This window comes from Protobothrops mucrosquamatus, unplaced genomic scaffold (assembly GCF_001527695.2).
Source record: "Protobothrops mucrosquamatus isolate PMUCROS unplaced genomic scaffold, P.Mucros_1.0 scaffold_57, whole genome shotgun sequence".
Lineage (NCBI taxonomy): Eukaryota > Metazoa > Chordata > Lepidosauria > Squamata > Viperidae > Protobothrops > Protobothrops mucrosquamatus.
Genome location: NW_015386133.1, coordinates 256,004 through 276,640, shown reverse-complemented (window position 1 = coordinate 276,640; position 20,637 = coordinate 256,004). Strand labels below are relative to the sequence as shown.

At 37.7% G+C, this 20,637-nt stretch overlaps 2 protein-coding genes across 3 annotated transcripts in view; both read left to right on the top strand.

Annotated features, from left to right (window-relative positions):
• Positions 1-5,872, top strand: part of ENTPD6 (ectonucleoside triphosphate diphosphohydrolase 6) — a 29,295-nt gene extending 23,423 nt beyond the window's left edge. For both annotated transcript variants that reach the window (XM_015812131.1, XM_015812122.1), the window contains exons 13-15: positions 2,840-2,896; positions 3,063-3,175; positions 4,096-5,872. In XM_015812131.1, coding sequence (XP_015667617.1) covers positions 2,840-2,896; positions 3,063-3,175; positions 4,096-4,179 — 254 coding nt within the window. In that variant the 3' untranslated portion in view covers positions 4,180-5,872. The remainder of the gene's footprint in view (positions 1-2,839; positions 2,897-3,062; positions 3,176-4,095) is intronic.
• A 5,696-nt stretch (positions 5,873-11,568) lies between these two features.
• The window catches only part of PYGB (glycogen phosphorylase B), a 43,542-nt gene continuing 34,473 nt past the window's right edge, over positions 11,569-20,637 (top strand). Inside the window, exon 1 of the mRNA XM_015812109.1 lies at positions 11,569-11,873. Within this exon, the coding sequence (XP_015667595.1) occupies positions 11,631-11,873 (243 nt within the window). The 5' untranslated portion in view covers positions 11,569-11,630. The remainder of the gene's footprint in view (positions 11,874-20,637) is intronic.

Genomic DNA, 20,637 nt, shown 5'->3' with positions numbered 1-20,637 from the left:
AGCTTTCCAAGCCAGTGATAGATGGCAGTAGTGCTTTCACATATGTCATGGCATAGCCTACATATAAACCTTTGGTAAGGCCTTGAGTGCATCAATAAATAAATAAAGTTGAATAAACTCCTAGAGGATTATTGTGGAACTAATAAACTCATAGAGGAAATCCTGATGTTCCAGTTTTACAGTGCAAATGAGATTGGCACTCAGTTTACTCACACTGCTATCAGTTTATTCTGGCACTCAGTCCCCAAGAACACGTAGGCTTTTCGCATGAAAAATTGATCCTTGAGGTAAAAATTTGCAAGGACAGATCCCCACATTAGTTTGCCCAAATGCCAGATTAATATGTATCATAGTTGAAAAGTCACCCTATCCTAAATTATATGGAATGCAGTAGCTCATGTGGTTAGGATGACAATTTGCAAATCTGTGTTCAAACCCCAAGTGCTGCTGTGTGCTGGGGTGAATTTCCGTCATTCGCTCCTGCCAACTTAGCAGTTTGAAACCATGCTAGCATGAGTAGATAAACAGGTACCACTTTGGTGGGCTCATTATTGTGGACATGAAAAAAGCCCACAACTGGGTGTCCCCTAGGCAACAGTGATGTCATCAGCTAATCCTTTCACCACGAAAGTACTTTGGTGCTTCCAACACAGAGGTATAGTATACATTATGTATCAACTGCTATTACAACACACAGAAGACATATTTTACAATTTTACTTTTTCAAAACTTTTTTTAGCCATTTGCTAAATGGCTGAAAATGTCACTAATGTGAATGCTTTCTTAACTTTGGGCAGTCTTCCAGTCCATTCATCTGGGAGGGCATTGTACAAGAGTGATGACAAGTGTATCTTTCTCAGGCCAAGGTTAAGAATTCTATGAACCTAATATATGTCGACCAGCAAAGAGTTTGACCAGCTATCCTTTGACATTGAGTAGCAAACTGGTTAAGTATAGGCTGAGAGATAGATGTAGGGAATGTTTATATTCATTGTAGACTATCCAAAACTATATGGAATAGCTAATATTCTAAAAAGAAACAAAATTAAAAATATTAATCAATTAGATGTATCCAAAACAATGCATAAGAAAGAGAAGGGAAACAATTACATGTTTTTCACATTATTTTGCATGGTCTTTGGTGTGGAATCCATCTATGGCATATAGGCAGTCCTTGACAGTCATTTAACAACTGTTTGCAGTCACAACAGCCTGTAATGATCCTAATTTCATAAAACATCATGCTGCCCCCCCCCGCCGCCACATGATCCTAGCAATCATATGATCGCCATTTGCAATCTTCTCTGCTGGCTTCCACAGAAAGTCAATGAGAAGCCAGCACAGAAAGTTGCAAGCAGAGGGGATGTTGGATTTACAGTCCATTCTGCCAGCATGCCAGGGGATTTTCTGTCCTCCCATGCACTAGAGCAGGGGTAGGCAACCTTGGCTCTTTTATGACTTGTGGACTTCAACTCCCAGAATTCCTGAGTCAGCATGGCTGGTTCAGGAATTCTAGGTATTGAAGTCCACAAGTCATAAAAGCCAAGGTTGCCTACCCCTGCACTAGAGGAATGGACCACAAATCTACAACAAATGATTAAAATCCCTATTTTTTTTTATCATGTCATGTCCTTAGCACCTGATTCTTCTGTAGAATTAATAGTTCAAAAACCTCTTACACCCATAGATGAAACATTTCTTTTAAGATAGCCATCCGGTGCCCTCTTTCTGTAAGCTTTCAATGTCATCTTACCAATTTTACAGTGTAACCAAAAGAAAATTCTCACTAGAAAGAATCCTTTCAATTAACTTTAAAGTTGGTGCAGTGACAGGGAAGTTGCCAGCCCTGCTCCACTTGAGCCTGTGATTTTAAATCATCTGTATTGTTAATTGTTTTTATATTTATAATTGTTTTCATTTCTATTTTTATTAAACTGTTAGCTGCTAAGAGTCGCTTTGGAAGCAAGATGGGCAGCATATAAATAAATTAAATAAAATCTAAAGGGTAATCTCAGTCTTTAATAACATTTAAAACTTTCTAGAGCCAACAGCAATCATCTTTTTGTTATATATTCCACAAAATACAAATCTTTAACTCAGTTAAATTTTAAAAAAAGAATTGAAGGAGACATGCATCAGCCAATCTAGGTTCTCAATCTTTAAAAAACAGTAAAAAAAATTAAATCCAGAATGATTTAAGAGGTGAGCCTCAGTCGAACTTAAAGTCCATATAAGCAATATTAGCAACTACAAGCATGATGGAATCCCATGACTCCCAGTTGATCACAAGCCAAACACAAAAATTCCTGCCTTCTGCTTGCCTCCCCCCCCCCAAAAAAAATGCTGTACAGAATACACATGGGTAATCTTGGGATCTCAGATTTCAGCAGCAAATCCTGCGCTCAGGTACAATTTCAGCCGCAATGTGTTCTTCTATTCTACAGGAATGTCAGTTTGCCATAATGGCTCACCAGAAACTGCCCAAGATTATGTTAATTCGTTAATGTAGTATTTGCATTGTTTATTAGTTTAGTGCAATAATTTGTAAAAACCTCTCTCGGAACATAGAAATCTTAAATACAAAAAGATTCCAATTGAATGTCTATTCATTTCTGTAATTCTATGAATATTGCAGGATATTTTTCCCTGTTAAAGACTGTAAAAATAAGACACATTCTTATTTTAATGAGCACTAAACCTAAAGTGTTGTGCTTGAAATGCACACAATACTGTCTACTTAACCATTTATTAATCATTTAGAATGGCAGCTGTTTTGCCAATACTGCACTCTTTTTCTGTTCTAGAACTACAGAACTGTTTTTTTCCTCTCTTTCTTTAGATAAGAAAAAAGGGGGGATCCTACCAGTCAGGAAGTTTGAAAGTGCAGCAAAGAAAGGTAAGCCATTAGTACCGTTGTTCATATGCTTACCTCAAGATCTAAGGAAGTTTTATAAAATACAATCCAACAAAGACTCTTTAGTATCCAAAGCAAAGTGTTTATGTGGGAATAGTTCTAGCAATGATCTGCATTTACATTTATTTGATTTTTTTCAATTACCCAGTGTGTAAAACAATGGAGATTCAACAAGAAAAGCGTCCTTTCTTATGCATGGATCTTACCTACATCAGTTTGTTGCTGAAACAACTGGGCTTTCCAAAGAATCACATTCTTAAGGTAATTTTTAATGTCAATATTTGGTGTAGAATTATAATATCAATATTGAAAGTACAAAGAATAGAGGAAAAGGGATATCCACAATTTTCTTTCGCAAACATCTATCAAAAATAAATTAAGGCAGTTTGTTTAAAAAATAATAAAGTTTCAACTTTGAAAATATTATTTATTCTTTAGAATTTTGGGGTGACATTTTGAGTTAAGAGAAAGATTTTGAAAAAGCAGAAGTAGACACTGGGGAAGAGACAGAGTAAAGGACCTTAGAGAAACACAGGAAGAGAGTAACAGTGCCCCAAACATTGCATCCTACCACGAATCATGTACAATAGTCTTAAATGTGCAAAATAAAATTTCTGGTTTTAAATTGTACAAAATTTATTTTGACTGCTCTCATTTGATAAACCTTCATCAGGCGTTACCTGCATAATTTTAGATTTTAGGGTTGTAGGAGCTGTGGTGGTGCAGTGGTTAAAATGCTGTATTGCAGGCTAATTCTGCCCACAGTCAGGAGTTTGATCTTGACTGGCTCGAGGTTGACTCTGCCTTTCATCTTTCTGAGGTTGGTAAAATGAGGACCTAAAATGTTGGGGGCAATATGCTGACATTGTAAGCTGCTCAGAGAGTGCTGTAAAGCACTATGGAACAGTATTTGTCTTAAGTGCTATTGCTATTCAAATAGTACAAATATTACAGCCAAGAAATACTCTTTCCTCTTTTTTCCCCTACATTATAAAATCTGGGAGCCCTGGGATTCCAAATGCTACTTAGTAAAACTAAGGGAGCATACAAATTGGGTATGTATGTACTATGTGGAAGGTTATTATATAGTTTCTTGAAATGTATAGATCACAATGTTTTAAACAGCCCACAAAAATATCTCTGTTTCCAAGACTTTTAATCATGTTTTCTTTTCCTTACAGCTGGCCCAGAAGATTAACAACATTGAAACCAGCTGGGCTTTGGGTGCAATTCTTCACTACATGGATTCACTTCACATGCTATAATATTAGGGATTTACTGTCTGGGGAAAATGAATCTAGGAAATTGGACCCGATTGGTTCCTTTGAAAAAGGGCTACAAGCAAAATATATGTATTTTAAATGTTGACATCTTTCAGTAAGGGAGGCTAGTGGTTGAGTTTGATAGTTTAAGGTGCCCAGTATTGTCCTGGGATCACAAACACTTATTCTGAAAAAAATAATCCATAACAGCTAAAAGCAGAAGCATATCAGAAATCAAACCAAATTATTATAACAAATATCCTTTGATTTATAATGAACATTTGCTGATGAGCTTTGATTTATTTGATGTACTTTATGAGAAAAGCACTTAACCTTTAGGCAGGTGTTTTGCCATCTTGATGCAAGCATATAAAACATCAGAAGCAAGCAACTTTTTAACTGTACCTTTGAATGTTAGGCTGTAGGCATTCAGATTTTAAAATATGTAACAATTTGGGGTATTTGTTTAAAAACTTTGTTATGCTTTGTTAAATTCTTACTGATACGTATTTAGATTGACTTTTGAAAATCAGCTTTTAATCCTTCAGAGCCTTGGGGTACTGGTTTATTTTGGAAGAGATAAACTGGGCAAGATGCCTATTCCCACACAGAATTCAGTTGATGTTTTTCCCTTGATTTTTGACTGCCTTAAGCTTTATTTCTTTCTGGTGTTTATTCCATTCTATAATGGTCTTTTTCACTTTTAAATAGCACAATGTTTTTTGTTCCTGCTGCCAAGCAAAAGATAAGAGTGATATTATCTTGCTACATGCTGTCCTTGTTTAGCAACCACAATTGATTCCAGTGAAATAGTTACTAAGTGATACAAACATTAAACAAACTACATGACTGAGAGACGCCACAAAGATCATTGGTTGCTGCCATTTTGATAAAGTTCTCTCCTGTAGCAACATAAGCATTAGTCTCATTCTGGTGGATATTATGGTCAAGTGCAGAAATTTGGGCAAAAGTACATGCATTGATTGGAAAATGTTTTTACTATTTATTACTGTTGTATTTGTGAACAGTCACTATCTGAAACAGTTGCTAAGCAAGGACTATCTGTATTCAAACTTGATGAATCTTTTAATACGGGTCATTGCAATAGCTGAATGAGTTTTTTGGCATAGGCTAAAAGCAAGGCAGTATTGGACCATGCCATACATGTTTTTTGAAATATATTAATTAGCTATAAAATACTTGAAGAAATTTTTGATTGTACAAATTTGTATGAAAGCCAGAAAGCTTCCTACTCCCAACATTTATGCCTATATCTGAGAGATAATCTGGAAATTCAGAAAAAAATGCTTGAATGTTCCAATAATGATTATGTGCATTTGTTTAATTTTGGTTTAAATATTAGATCATGTTTAAAATAATATGAATGTTCCAAATTTTGTATATATCAATTCAGTAAAGTGTTTGTATATTTAAGGTTCCTTTAGCTATTGAGAAAACTTCAAATAAAATTTTAAAGTATAACTTCACAGTCTTTTCTTTTAAACAAGTAAATATATTGTTGCACTAAACAAAGATTGGTGAACTATATGAAGATTAAGAGTAGAATTCCAACAATACTAAGGCTGTTTCCATCCAAGGACTCTGTTCAGAAGCATGTTTTCTAGCTGGGTTTGAAAGGTGAGCTAGTTTATCATTGGATAGGTTGAAATGTACTTGAAACTGCAGTAAAAATGTTTTATTTGAACCAATGCAAGTCCATAGTGATCCTTTTTTTATCATCTGCAGAAACTTTTGCATCATCCTACCTTTTGCTTCCAAGACATCAGCAATCTTACCAGAATTTCTAAGGCAAAAGCTGACTGGATGGCATTTATAAGAACCATTTATTTATTTAACACTATTTTTGTGCTACCCCACTTACAATTGCAATAGAGGAATTAAATAAATACCCTTGGTAAAAAGCTAGCGCAGTACCCCAAATACATTTTGATCAAAAGGTTCAGCTGAACGTAGTCATAAGTTCCCTCCTAAATGTAGATAGGGAGAGGGCTATATTTATATGGGCAGCAGATTATTCCAAAAGGCCGGAAAAGCAACAGAAAAGGGACATTTCCAGTCTCTTACTTCTTTAGGGTATGACTGGCAGATACTGTCTGGGACGGATGATCTGTAATGTTACTAGGACCCAAGCCATAAAGCACTTCAAAGTGCTTTTGTGATACTAGGAAGAGGAAACAGTGACAATATGGAAATCTGTGTTTTCTTAGAAACTGTTGTCAGTCTTGCAAACACATTAGACACTGCAGGGATTGTTAGAACTGCAGCATGCAAGGAAAGGAGGAGGAACACTTACCTCTGCTGCTAGAGTCGTAGTGACAATATACCGTATATAACTATGGAGAAAAATATCAATTGATATCAATCAAGGCCTTTTGTTTTTACTAAGAGCAGGGACAATGAATTGAAATAGCAGGAAAGAAAGGAATGATTCTCGCCCTCCCTAACTACTGTGGTCCTGATTTTTAAAGATGCATTTGCTTATTTTGTTGTCTAAAACTGAAATGGTTCACATTAACACTTGCAATAGAGTAAACGTGGTAGATACTGCATAGTAGTAGCCTATCGTGGAAGTGAAAAGTTACAGATTATCCAAATATATATTCTTATATTTTATTCATACATAATTTAACAGAGCACTTTAATTCTGGCATGAAGGAAGTTGGTCTACTTGCCGCTCTAGTTAATATATGTGAAAAGTCAAAAGATATTTGTTATTAATTGCTGTTTCTCTTTGGCATGTCCTTTGAAACAAAGTATGAAAAAGTATTGACCAATGCAGTGAACAATCCCAATTATACTCAATTGATAAATTATAGTTCCCACTGAATCCAAAAGACCTTCAAATAAAGAGTTTTAGATGGAAGCAAGCTATAAAACTGCCTTTGCTTGCCTTTTAAACAATGTTGAGCACTGATGAAATTCCCCAGGGTAATAAAAAGACTAATGTTCTATTAATTATTCAAAGGAAGCAAATAGGATGACTAAGACAGTGGTTAAGATAAATCAAACACTGAACTGGAAAAGAATGTATGTCCTTGAAAAATAAGCTAATAGAGTTTAGTGATACCTGCAGAATGTCATTTTGGTTTGATTCCAGATATAGTTTGGAAACAATTTATAGCTATGTACTAAGAATAAGGTCCTGAAATCAAATAGAACAAAGGATTTCATTGAATTAAAAAGTTAATTAGCATATAAGATGTGACCTAGTCTGATACAGTATTCTCAGTAGTTACATGAGCAGGTACACATTGTTTTCTGAAAAAAGATCATCATAAGACTATTTGTGCTTGACAAGTAAAAAATTAAAGAGAGATTCTAGCTTAATCATCGCTCCCTTTTGTTTTGTGCCACTTTTGTATTTATCTCCATATGAAATACATAAAACTTCATCCGGCCTGGATTTTGGATTTTTGTAATGAATTAAAAAGGATCACCTTGTAAGAGATATTTAGGATTATTTTTCAGATTATAAAGATTTAGGGTCTAGAGTTTAATTGCACCAGTTTAATGGAAGTCCTTCTTGTCTATATAAAAAGAGAACACCTTTCAATACATTTGCTAAATGTAGTTTGACAATACAGTGACGGCATACTTAAGCTCAAAAGTAATTTGATATCTCTGGGAAAATTCAGCTGCAAATTAGATAAGAAAGAAATTTGACATCTAAACAAATTTATTATTAAAGCTTCTTCATTTTTTAAATGTTAGTAAATTGAATTGATTTAACTCTCAACATTCCAGCAATTGATGTAATAACTATGTGTCTTCTGTTACTTGAAAGAAAATGAAGATGATTAGGTTATTTCACTCTGCCTCTATTCTCACATGAGCAAAATTTTCAGACCAGGGTTCAGGGTGTACCCAAGGCTTGGAGGAGGATGGAGGGCAGCCTGTGTATATTGTATATTGTGTATATTGAAGGAAGTAAGTTCAAATGAGCTTACATTTTAATAACTATGGCTAAGACTGCACCATATTTAAGCCTTTGCTTTGGCAAGTTGTGATGCCCTTCCCTCATGGATGCTAGAGAGTAGATATAAGAGGTCCTTGGTGCTCTCTGAGCTTGTTTTCTTGCAGATGTTTCATTACCCAAACTAGCACTGATAATGTTACCTAGTTTGGGCAATGAAACATCTTCAAGAAAACAAGCAAGCTCAGAGAGCATGAGGGACCCTTCATTTCAACCCTGAGCTACAAATGTTCTCCTTTATTAGATTAGGTATAAAAAGAACTTTTGGCAGAATGACTGTCATTGTGGAGTTGGGAAGATAGAAACAAGTGAGTACACACAACTGGTTTGCTGATATTACAGTTATCTATGCAGCACATATATTATACTTTTGCTGGTAGATTTTCCGGGTTCTATTGCCCTACTGCTAAACAATACAATGTAGCAACATTTTGAGTGGCAATATGTAAAATCTGGTGCCTGTAAGAAGTTAGCAACATATATTTCTTTCCTCATTTTTTATTTCTTCATTTGCTTATGTGTTGGCTTCCTTCTGCCCTCACCAACTGTTTCTATACCTACTTGTTTTGTATATTTTTATATATGCCTTTTAAAAGTTTATATAAAATCTGTAAAAATCTAGATTTGAAACATACTTTAATCTTAATTTGACTTAGGCCTAGATTGCCTAGGATGAATCTTATGTGTATTTTCCCCCATATAAAATCATTCCTTGCCTTTCATATTATACTGTAGTTTTATACTTCTATACCTTTTACAATGTATATTGTATTGTTTTATGCTGGTTTTTGGCCATAGTAATTTTGTCTGTCTAACCCAGTGATGGCAAACCTTTTAGAGACCGAGTGCCCAAATTGCAACCCAAAACCCACTTATGCATTGTCGGGTGCTGGGTGGGTGTGGCCCATTGGGTGGGTGTGGCTCATTGGGTGGGCGTGGCCCATTGGATGGGCTGCGGTGGTAACAGCAGACTGGGTGGGACTAAAAAGTTCAATCAATCAATTCCAACTTTGCAAGATCTTTTTTTTCCCCGCGAGAAGTTGAAATTGACTGAACCTTTTTTTTTGTACACGGCGGCGGAGGCCTAAAGCGAAAAGATTTTATAAAACCCAGCTGAAGGCCTAGGACTGGGGCGACAGCGCACGTGCCCACAGAGAGGGCTCTGAGTGCTGCCTCTGGCACTTGTGCCATAGGTTCGCCACCACTGGTCTAACTTGTCCCACTTAACAGTTCACAATAGCACATGTCCACTTCATTCCAATGCAGTTTCTGTTTCCATGTTCATTGGCTCTTTCTCTAAGAAAATTAGAAGTTGGGGGAATGGAAAGGAATCCATTCTTCTGATAATCAACTAACCTTTGTAGTTCCTGGTAAAGCAAATAATTAAATCCATTTCTGAAATGCTTATTGCTGTGACAATAGAACCCCCCTTTTTTAAGCAGACAAGGGTTTTTCCTATTTTCATCTGTATAATATTCAGAACAAGGAGGTACATTCCCCCAAATTCTGGAAATGGCTAATTACAGTAGTGGCCAAAATTGTGGAAACCTTTTGGGAAAGGTGTACAGTAGAAATGGTTAAGTTTCCACCAATTTTTCTTCTAATTTCTTTATAACTGTAGCCTTGTTCACTTAATAATACTATTTTACATCGCTTTCTGGGCAACCAGTCAACTCTTTGCACCATTACTTTAATTTTATTACATTTTACAAGCTCACTAAATGAAAGAACACAAAAAAACCCAACCAACTTGATAGCGATCACGTAACATACTGACAAATGTCCTCCTCTCAGCTTCAATACATGACATCAATAACTGAATCCTGTGAGCTGATTGGCTCATTGCCAAAACAAGATGATACCTGATTGGCTCTCTAAACATTCACGCTCATTGGCTACAATCAGATGAAGGAAAGCTACCCGATATCAACCTAAGCAAGTTGTGTTTCCTTTTTCTCGTTATTTGGCTATAACATTTCATAGAATACAGTACAGATAATTGAACAATAATTGATTAAATTATCTTTCCATTGATATATAATTTTATAGTACTACTGCAAAAAAAAGTGGCGTTATTAGCCATCAAACCTCAAAAATACACTTTTCCCAAAAGGTTTCCACAGTTTTGGCCACTATTTTAGTTCACTAATATTCTGAATATATTATTTGCCAATTACACAAAATGTGCAGGAAAGTTCAGGAAAGGTTCCCTTAGGGCAAATGGCAAATTAGAAGCCTCTGTTTGTGCAATTGTATGCCTTCCCTCCCTTCTACAGACACGATCAGACTGGTATGTGCTCCTGAGGCAGGGGATGATGCAGAATTAAGACAACTGGTTCCTGATTCTAGGAAAACTAAATAATTCTGCCGCTTTTCCTCTGACTTTGGGGGCAAGTAGTTTCCTACTGGTGCCAGGATATCTGTGGAATATGAGCAAGTTTTGGAAGTTGTCGATACAGTATACAGATACCATAGATTTGGGAGCTTGTAGATGCTTTTATTAACTTGTTCGGGTGCCACCCAAAGTCATATGTCGAGTAAGTGATCTATACACTGAATTAATAAAGCAAATATTTGCAGACATCTGTCAGTTAACGGAACTGAATCATGTGATGTCCTAAAGGCTAACAAATTGGCATGAGCCACATCCACTTTAAATGATAGTCCACGTGCTGATGCCTTACTAAATTAGAAACCGCGAATAAAATGTCACATGAGAGAGAGCTGTCAGACCGCTCGATGGACGAACCTTGTATTCTGTTATCAGAACAGCGAGCATAGAGGATTACAGAGAAGATTCATCGGAGGCTGCTCCTGTCATTTCTTTGAGCGGATTTAATACAACTGGTAGCTGAAGATGTCGTTTTTGATTCCTTAACAACCACCCGGATAGATCTCTTCCTTACTTGTTCTTTCAGTTCTTCCAGCGGGGCATTCATGNGCATCACTGAGCTGCGCTTGCAAAGGCAGGAGGGCGCGCCGCACGTTGGGTTTGGGCACCGAAGTGATGGCTTTTAATCTATGAGTGATCCGCCTCGCGCTTCCGCTGCCCCTGTTCTGCCCGCTGCTGCTCTGCGCCTCTCCCCAGCTTCGCGGGAAAATATCCCGGCCGTCTTGGGACGATCCAACACAGAGAAGAGCAGGAGCAGGAGCGGGAAGCCATAGAAGCGCCGCCGCGACCGCCGGCTGTTCTTGTTTTGAAAGTTGCTCCGGCTGCCTTTCGCAGAGCGCAGGCGCTGCCGCAGCGAGGCCGGGCCGGGCTTTGCCAGAGCCGCCCGCAGGAGGAGGATCGGGGCTGCAGCTCTTTGCTCTCACCCCACCCCCTCACCTCTGATGAACCTCGCATCCAGTTAGCCGTGCGAGCGACTGCAGCCGGGGGAAGAGCGGGAGGGAAATTTATCCGAAAGAGCAGCTGCTCCGACGCCTGGGCCGTTGCAGACAGACGACCTTCCTAGCCGGGATGGCCGTTCCGCTGAGCGACAGCGAAAAAAGGAAACAGATCAGCGTGCGGGGCATCGCCGGGTTGGGTGATGTGGCGGAGATCAGGAAGAGCTTCAATCGGCACCTCCATTTCACCCTGGTGAAAGACCGGAATGTGGCCACCCCGCGGGATTATTTTTTCGCCTTGGCGCACACTGTGCGAGATCACTTGGTGGGACGGTGGATCCGCACCCAGCAATATTATTACGAGAAGGACCCCAAGGTAAAAGATGCGGACCTGCCACTCCGAGCGTGCATGCATCCCACCCCCCTTCCCCAAGTATTCACCAGATTCAAATAGGCAAAGGGACGCCGGGAGGCCTTGCAGATACAGAATGTGGAAATTTCCCCTCTGCTGGAGAACTTGTGTGGGTGTCTTTGCAGCGAAATTGTGCACCAAAGAGCAATTAGATCATGGCTAGAAAGAATCCTCTCAGTAGGCAACGAATTGGGAGAGGGGGACTGACAAAGACAAGGAGCTGCATTCACATTGAAATTAGCGTTCCTTAATTTGGAGCCCTTCTGGACTAGTTTCCACCAGCTATTTTGATGGGCTTGAAGTCTAGACTGAGGTACCAGGCTGGGAAAGGTGTACTTATACCAATATATTAGGCTTTAATGAACCAATAAACTTCATTGCTTGTTGCAAAATATTTTTAAAAGCCCTCTGGTTCTCACTCCTGTATGCAGTGATCTCTCTGCAGTCATAAATCTTTTTCCACTTGCACCTAACCATGGCAGGAATATGGTCTGAAAACAGTTTTTTCTGTCTTTTCCCCATGACACTCCCTTCCTCGTTTCCACTGAACCGAGACAAGGTCACTAGCTCCTGACAGCATCTTTTAGAGTCATCCAGCCATTGTTCTGCTAAAATCAAAGTAATACAGGTCAATCATTTCAATCATTACAGAATGCTGCTATGTATGTTGAAATAGTTTAAATCATCCTTAAATGGTGGTGTTAAAGTAGTGTTTTTTTCTTTATCACAATATCCTCTAAGTCATGTAGCCAAAATGGAGGCAAGATTGGGACTGGCAAAGGGACAGCAAATTTCATATCAGCATGCTAAAAATGGTTGGTATATATATCAGTAAAAATATTTTGTCAGTTTAAGAAAGTATAGAAAACAGTTCAATCCAACAGTAACCAATATGGTTTAATTGTAGTTTATAAGGAGGATCTTGGCACTAAAATTAGGAATAAAATCCAAGAAGTTGGTTTGGAAGAAAGGGCTGCCTCAGGCTCACCACTTAATACGGTAGTATACGCCAAGCCATAAATCAATCTTTTTACGAAATGTAAGATTATTTCAGCACCCAAACAGCAAAAATCCCAAAAGTATTTCTCCCAATCAATAATAATACAACTGTAATTAATTTAAAAGCTTCTTGTTAAAATATCATACACTGATTCAGAAGGAAGAGTTTTTGAGAGAGAACCTGGGAGAATGAAGAAGCTATCTTCAAAGGGAGAGATGCTGTAGATCTAGCTTTTAAAATCTGTACCTTAAAAATCTGTTGATCTAATGACATGTTAGTGATTGTGTAAATTATGCCTCTTTGAAAATTCTGAGTGATCATTGGAATTTTGTGTGGGTCTGGTTGACCAAGAAATGCTTAATTCCTAAAATGCAAATGTTTTTAAATGAAGTACATTTGTAAACAGTATCTTGAAGTTTCTGCAAGTGTTTGAGAGAAATATAAAAGAAAAACCAGAGCCTAAAGTTATTTAATTACCCAGTGGTTTAAACTGTCACTTGAAAAAAAATTCACTTGCAGAGCATGGAAGCATGGTGCAACCGGAACCCTTGAAAAGCCACAAGGAAATTATATCGTTCCCCACATTAAATATTCTGAGTTATGACATTTACCAACTGTTTCAACAGCTACTATTATAATTTGGGGTAATCAAAGAATTATTTATGCTGAACTAACTAGGCCAAGAGCTTAATTAGATAATTCTAAGTTCTAGTGCTTTGTAAGAATAATTTGTCACAATTCAGTTTTTCTCATATCATAGCCTTCTCATACTTTGTAAGTACTGCTTAAATATAAAATAAGTAGTGAAATTACAATTCACTACTTATGTATTTATTTAAATTATGTATATGGCCACTCACAATAGTGATTCTGGACAGTATACAAGATTAAACCAGTGTCTGCTTGACAGGATCACAATGAATTCTATCATCTACAACAGGCCTTTTCAACCAGTGGTACGGGTACCACCTGTGGTACATTGGCACCTGGCAGGTGGTACGTGACCATCCTAGAAAAGTGGTAGCGGGGGAGGGAATGTTGCAGCATCTCCAGGGTCTTGTGATTTACATTCAGATGCTTGGCAACGGATTCATATTTATGACGGTCAGTGTCCCAGGGTCATGTGAAGTGACCAAAACCTGCTGCAACCACCCAGCAGATGGGGGGAATAAAAACCAAACACCCCCCCCCCACTGCCAATCCTCAACTGAAATGCTCACAACAATGAAAATCTCTGACAGGAGGAAGAGCGCCGCCGGGTGGGCAGGCAGGTGTCTTGCTCGGCTGTGGCTTGTGGGGCACTTTTTTCAGTGCCATTGTAACTTCAAACAGTCACTAAGCGAACTGTTGTAAGTCAAGGACTGCCTGTACTTTATCACTTTTTTCCTTTTTTGGGGGGGGGTCATCAAGTTTTTGACACCTTGCTAGGCGACTGGTGGTACTCGGATGTTGCAAATCCTAAAAGTGGTACAATGGATGAAAAGGTTGAAAAGCCCTGATCTACAAGAACCACACAAGTGGTAGAAACAGACAGAATGTAAAACTTTAAATTTCAGTTAGATATATTCCTGGCAATGTTAGGCAATAGAGATATTAAAGTAAGAAGTTTCTCACAGGAAACTGAGAAAGGTGATATTTATATTACCATAGTATGTAATTCAATCTACATTAATTTAGATTCAATTCAGTTCTAGTTTAATCTACTTTTTATACTACAAACTCTATGTCTTAATCCTTAAATTTTCACTTAGCAGTTTTTGTGTCTTTGAAGCATGTCCTAGTTTATTTGTGGTTCTGAATGATTAAGGTTACTTAACTTTGAATGTTTACAAGGATTTCTTTTGTTTCTATCTTCATATATTGTCTCTTGATTAAATCTGTTTATAATAACAGCATTGTTAACTTATTTGGACTTATAACACCAACAAGAAAAAAAGATGTATTTTTAGGTTTTTATATTCATGGCATTGAAAATAACATTTTTGCAACAGAATGGAGCTGTTACATTAGCAGAACCTTAGCCAATGTGGATGTTTCCAGAAGTCTTGGGTTATGGTTCCGTCATCCCCTTGACATTAGCCCTGCTGAATAGGACTGATAGTTTAATACATATATTATGAAAGCAACAAAATTAAAGAAGTCTCTATTAATCTTTCAGTTATAATGAATGATGTCCATGATATATCAGGGACACAACTTTGTGCTGCAGAATTTATAGTGTACAGATTCAACAAAGGGAAGAGAAAAATAGCAAGGGAAGAATATATATAGATACAGTTTAATATAAATTTACTGTTTAATATGACTTTCCTGATTGGGAATTAAAAATACTAAACTGCAGATTCATTAAAATGGTGGATTTTCAAGGAAGGGTAATTCATTTCTGACTCAGGGACAATTCCAGGAGTAGCCAGAATTGAAAAGACAATGAAAAAGTACTATAATCCCAGAAATAATCTCCAGTGGAAGCCCCAAAGAAGAAGAAAAAAGAGTGAAGAATGGACGCTGAAACAAAGAATTATGAGATAAATTGAAACTCTGGACTTTATAGTGAGGATGAGGAGGAGTTTAAATAATACTACAGTATTTTTTCTGACCTCAATAAAGTGCCCAGTTGTACTATATTTGGATGCCTGCCCCAACTCCTTTCCTTATAGCATTTCTGAGTTGATGGAACCACAATGTTTCAGGCCTCTCTGATCAGTTACTAATTCTTTCAACTCCTGGAGTCAACTTAGCTAGAGTGTAAAGATCAGCAGAAACATTGGCTTTGCTCAGTGACTCAATCCCATGTCAGTTAAGATATAGGCAAAGGACTCCAATTCTTCCTCTTTTCGTCCTTCCCCCAGTATGCAAAGGAGGAAAACCTTTGGCAGAGTCCTGTAAAGGCTCAGCCACAGATAGCCAGGCCCTACTTTTGTGCATGTGAATGAGCAGCTGATGTGTGACGTCAGGGCAGCAGCCCTATCAAAGCTTCTCTTTGCTCTTCACATTGCAAAATGAATAGGCCTTTGCCCCTTTGGTTGTGATTCAGATGAGAGTATAGATGTAATGCATCATTGCGTATACTTCAAGTATGTAGACCAAGGATTAGAGTTGTGCTATGGAGCTTAATTATAGATGTCCAGACCTTCTGTTTCCTAAACCTAATGTAGGTCAAGTTAGCATATGCTTTCATTTATACTACAAATGTCACCTGATTGAATGAGAGAGAATACCAGGTAGAAAAGATCTTATTTTTTAAGTCTTTTTGCTCTAGGCCAAAAATGCTCAGATAATCATTAGAATGATAGAAACTTGTCAGTATAGTTCATTGGGAGAGAAATGATGCTTGATTTGATCCAGAATTGCATTAAAGAAAGCTTAGGGTGATCACCTGATAGGAAAGGAAAGGAAAGGAAAGGAGAGAGAGAAGAAAGGAAGAAAGAAAGAAAGAAAAGAAAAAGAAAGAAAGAGAAAGAAAGAAAGAAAGAAAGAAAGAAAGAAAGAAAGAAAGAAAGAAAGAAAGATTATCTGGGTTAGGCTACAAATGATGCTTTTTAAGATGTTGATTTCAAAGTAAGCGCCACAAATTTCCATTGAGTTTGGTCCCAGCAAGTATGGTAGAATTTAACTGAATCTTTATAATAATTTGATACCTGTTGTGTATATGGATACAAATGGAGGTGTTATTTGCCATGATCGGACTTCTTACTAGGTGTGTGTTCTGTAGGTAACTTCTGGACATGCTTTGATGTGGCTCATCTCAGCAAGTAGCATTCCTCGAATCCACAATGTCCAGAACAACATCTAGCATGATAATTTCCTACTTATCAGATCTTTCCTTGTCTTGCAGAAATAAAATCTAGTTCGCCTAAAAGATCAAGTTTAAATTAATGTATTTGAACCTACCATTATAACTTATATTTGAAACAAGTCACTATAGCTTAAAAACCTTACTTCTTCATATATATAGATTTAACCAAGTTAGAGTTAGAGAAAGGGAAGCTGCTATCAACTGAAGTAAGGGGTATTAAAGGATCCCATGATAAGCAGTTCCTCAGATTTGGCCATGCTGATGGCTCTTGTAGAGAATCACCTCAAAATACTTGCAATATACAAGAGTTCCTATAGATTGGAAGATAAATTCTGTTGAAAGGGTGGCATTTTCTGTATTAAGTCACTGCATTAAAATTTAGTCCTGCATTCTTTTCCTTACAAATATCCAATTAATTACATTTTATCTTTTTTGAGATTCTGTTGTCTGGCTGCTTTTTTAGTGACTGCTGGATTAGATGCAACTTCCATCTTGGCCACATTTCTGCTCTTTAAAAAGGCAACCAGATACTGTCAGGAACCCCAGAAGTATTAATTCTCTAAAACAAATACCAGTTGTATATTCAGTGTAAGAGTATCTTGTAGCAGGAGCCAAATTCTTGAAACAATTCAGATCTTTGTATTTTGAAAATACTTTAGATCAGTGGTTCTCAACCTGTAGTCCATGGACCCTAGGAGGCCGTGATGTTGTCTTGAAGAAATGTTATGATTTAAATCTTGAGTTAAATCTTGGTGGTCCGTGGCCACAAAAGGTATTTAAAGGGGGTCTGTGGTAAAGAAAAGATTGAGAACCACTGGTTTAGATGATGAATGTAAATACAGGCAGTCCTAGACTTACAATAGTTTATTTAGTGACTGAAGTTACGGCACTGAAAAAAGTGACTTATGACTTATTTTTCACACTTATGACCATTGCAACATCCCCATGGTCACGTGATAAAAATTCAGATGCTTGGCAGCTGACTCATATTTATGATGGTTGCAGTGTTTCAGGGTCATATGATCACCTTTTGCGGCCTTCTGACAAGCAAAGTCAATGGGGAAGTCAGATTCACTTAATTAACCGCTGTGTTACTTAACAACTGTAGTGATTCACTTAACAATTGTGACAAAAAAAGTCATAAAATGAAATAAAACTCCCTTAACAAATGTCAACCTTAGCAACAGCAATTTGGGGTTCAATTTTGGTCATAAGTCAAGAACTATCTGTAATGCTTATCACTTTGTATATATGAATCACTTATTATCTTTCAGACTAACTGTTCACAATATTGTTATAAGACTCCCTCTGTGGAAGTTAGAGCCATTAAAAATATGATTCCATCAAAAATATATTGACTTGGTAAATTGGTTTCTACTCAAAAAATGTTACCATTACCCAGAAAGGGGAACAATAGAAGACATGTCAATAAAGCATGAACATTTGAGAGCTTTATTTCCTCTCCATGGGAGGTGCGTGAGGCATTGCTCTATTTAGAAGCACGTCTTCTTCTTCTCTGTAGATGTTAGACATGACTGGTGCCTTTACACATTTATCTCAAACATACAGAAAATGCTAAACTAGGATTTTGGCAAAAGCTTAGTGATTTCCAACTGTTCCTTTAAGCCAGGGGTCTTCAAACTTGGCCCTTTTATGACTTGTGGACTTCAACTCCCAGAATTCTTCAGCCAGGCACGGCTGAGGAATTCTGGGAGTTGAAGTCCACAAGCCATAAAAGGGCCAGGTTTGAAGACCCCTGCTTTAAGCAGACCACTACCTTATCATCAAATGCTTTTGAGAAGCACCATATGGTATACAGCACAGTGGATACATGTAACCATCCTCCAAATGTATCTAGGCCACCCCAGCTGAATAAGAGATGACTCTGGGCAGCTTACAGACATTAAAACTAGTACACATAAAATAATAAAACAATAGCAACCACAATAAATAATAAAAGATGTGGAAGAGGGGAACACAAAACTGGCTCTTGTACATTTTTCAAGGCAGTGTAAGTGCTTAGAGGAAAAGGGAATATTTGATAATTTTCCAAATTAATTCAACCAATATATAAAAATATAGGAGATCTGGAAACTTTACAGAGCTATCATAAAGCCATACCTTATGTTACTATCACATATATACAATAATCAAAACCCAAGAGCTGATGTGTATTGAATCAGAGTAATAGTCATTTCCTAGCCAAGTGGATCATGTCTGAAAAGAGCTCTCTAAATCTTGCGTAGATTTCTTTCTCAGTTCTGCTACATAAGTTCTTTCAGCTAAACAATAGGGAATCTGGCATTTCTAGTAGAACAAACCATGACTTTTATCTCTTCAATCAACATCAGGGGAAATGGGAGTTTTAGTCCAGTAACATCTGGACTACATATATTCTCCATCTGTTATCTAACTCAAAACATTAGATATTGGCCCCCAAGACCTTGTATTTCAGAGGTGAACAAACATCAGGCTTCATGTGATTCCCACAGTTTTATTTGGCACCCTGAGGATAGGCTGCCAAAAGTCAGCTGTACATTTTTTTACTGTTTTCAGGGGGGGAAACAGTTGAAAATGGGTGTGCTAAATCTCTAAGAGGCAAAACATATCAATTTCCACTGTTAGCACCTCTCAACCAAAGGACCTGACCATTTCAGCCTCAGTCATTCATTTTTATATTTATGAGTGTGTGTGTATATACAATCCAAGATTATTAGGATTGTAGAAGATCTTTTGTGGCAAAATTCACAGTTGTCTGAAGCCCCAAACAATTGCTAACTGGATAATGGTTTTACCATCTCCTGCCAGCTATAGGAAAAGAGATTGCTTCCCAGCAACCACAGGACAGCTGATTTAAGTTTGTACAAATCCACTTCCTAGTACTTAGGAACAATTTTGAAATTATCACTGTGAAGAGATGGGAGAGATTTATACCCAATTTACCTACATACAATCCTTGCTCAGCAGTGGAGTTCATTGGATGGTCTTGAGAACTCAGTCTCTTATCCAAATATAGGGTGATTGGAGGATGCAAGAGGAACCCACCACTTGCACTCACTACTCTGATCTGTAGTGAATTAATCAACTTTTTTGGTTTGCATGAGATTTGTTCAGATGAGCACCCTTAGGCTTGGACACAAGAGGAATTAAACATTGGGCCTGCCCCAGTTTTGATCACAAATATTCAAGTAGGAATATTTGGAGCTCCAGCATTTAAAATATCATCCTTTCCATGCATGAATATTTTTGGCTGTATGTATTCTGGTTAGGTTCACCACCCTACAAATGTATGTGATCTGAAAAGAACCAGAGTATCTACAAATATTACATGGATATTTTTTTTCAGTCAAGACCTGAAATCTGAATGCCAATAATCATGACTATGCCAGTTTTTGGAGGAAAACAATTCATGCACCCACCACTTGGACAGAACTTACTGAATGTGCATAGTGCAAAAAAGAACTTGCTTAAGAAATTCTGCAATTAAGATGAACAACTTTTTAAAAACCAAAAACTGGACCTGTTCTTATACAAGGGAGTCTAACATGCAGGCATTTAGCATGAAAAATTAATGAAATGGTTCACTAAGCTCAAGCTACTATTAAAGGCTGAGGAGCTGGGTCATCAAGAACTTAGTGTTCCTATTTGTCATTCCAGCTGTTACTGTGAAATGATGCCTTTTAGATATGCAAATAAAATTACTTGAGCCCAGAGCTTTTGGTAGCTATTTAATCCTCAGATTTCCTCCCATAGACCGGTACGCTCCCACAGAGTGGGCCTCCTCAGGGTGCCGTCGGCCAAACAGTGTCGGCTGGCGACCCCCAGGGGGAGGGCCTTCTCTGTGGGTGCCCCCACCCTCTGGAACGAACTACCCCCCGAGATCCGGATGATTCCGGATCTCCTCACTTTCCGCCGCGCCCTCAAGACATGGC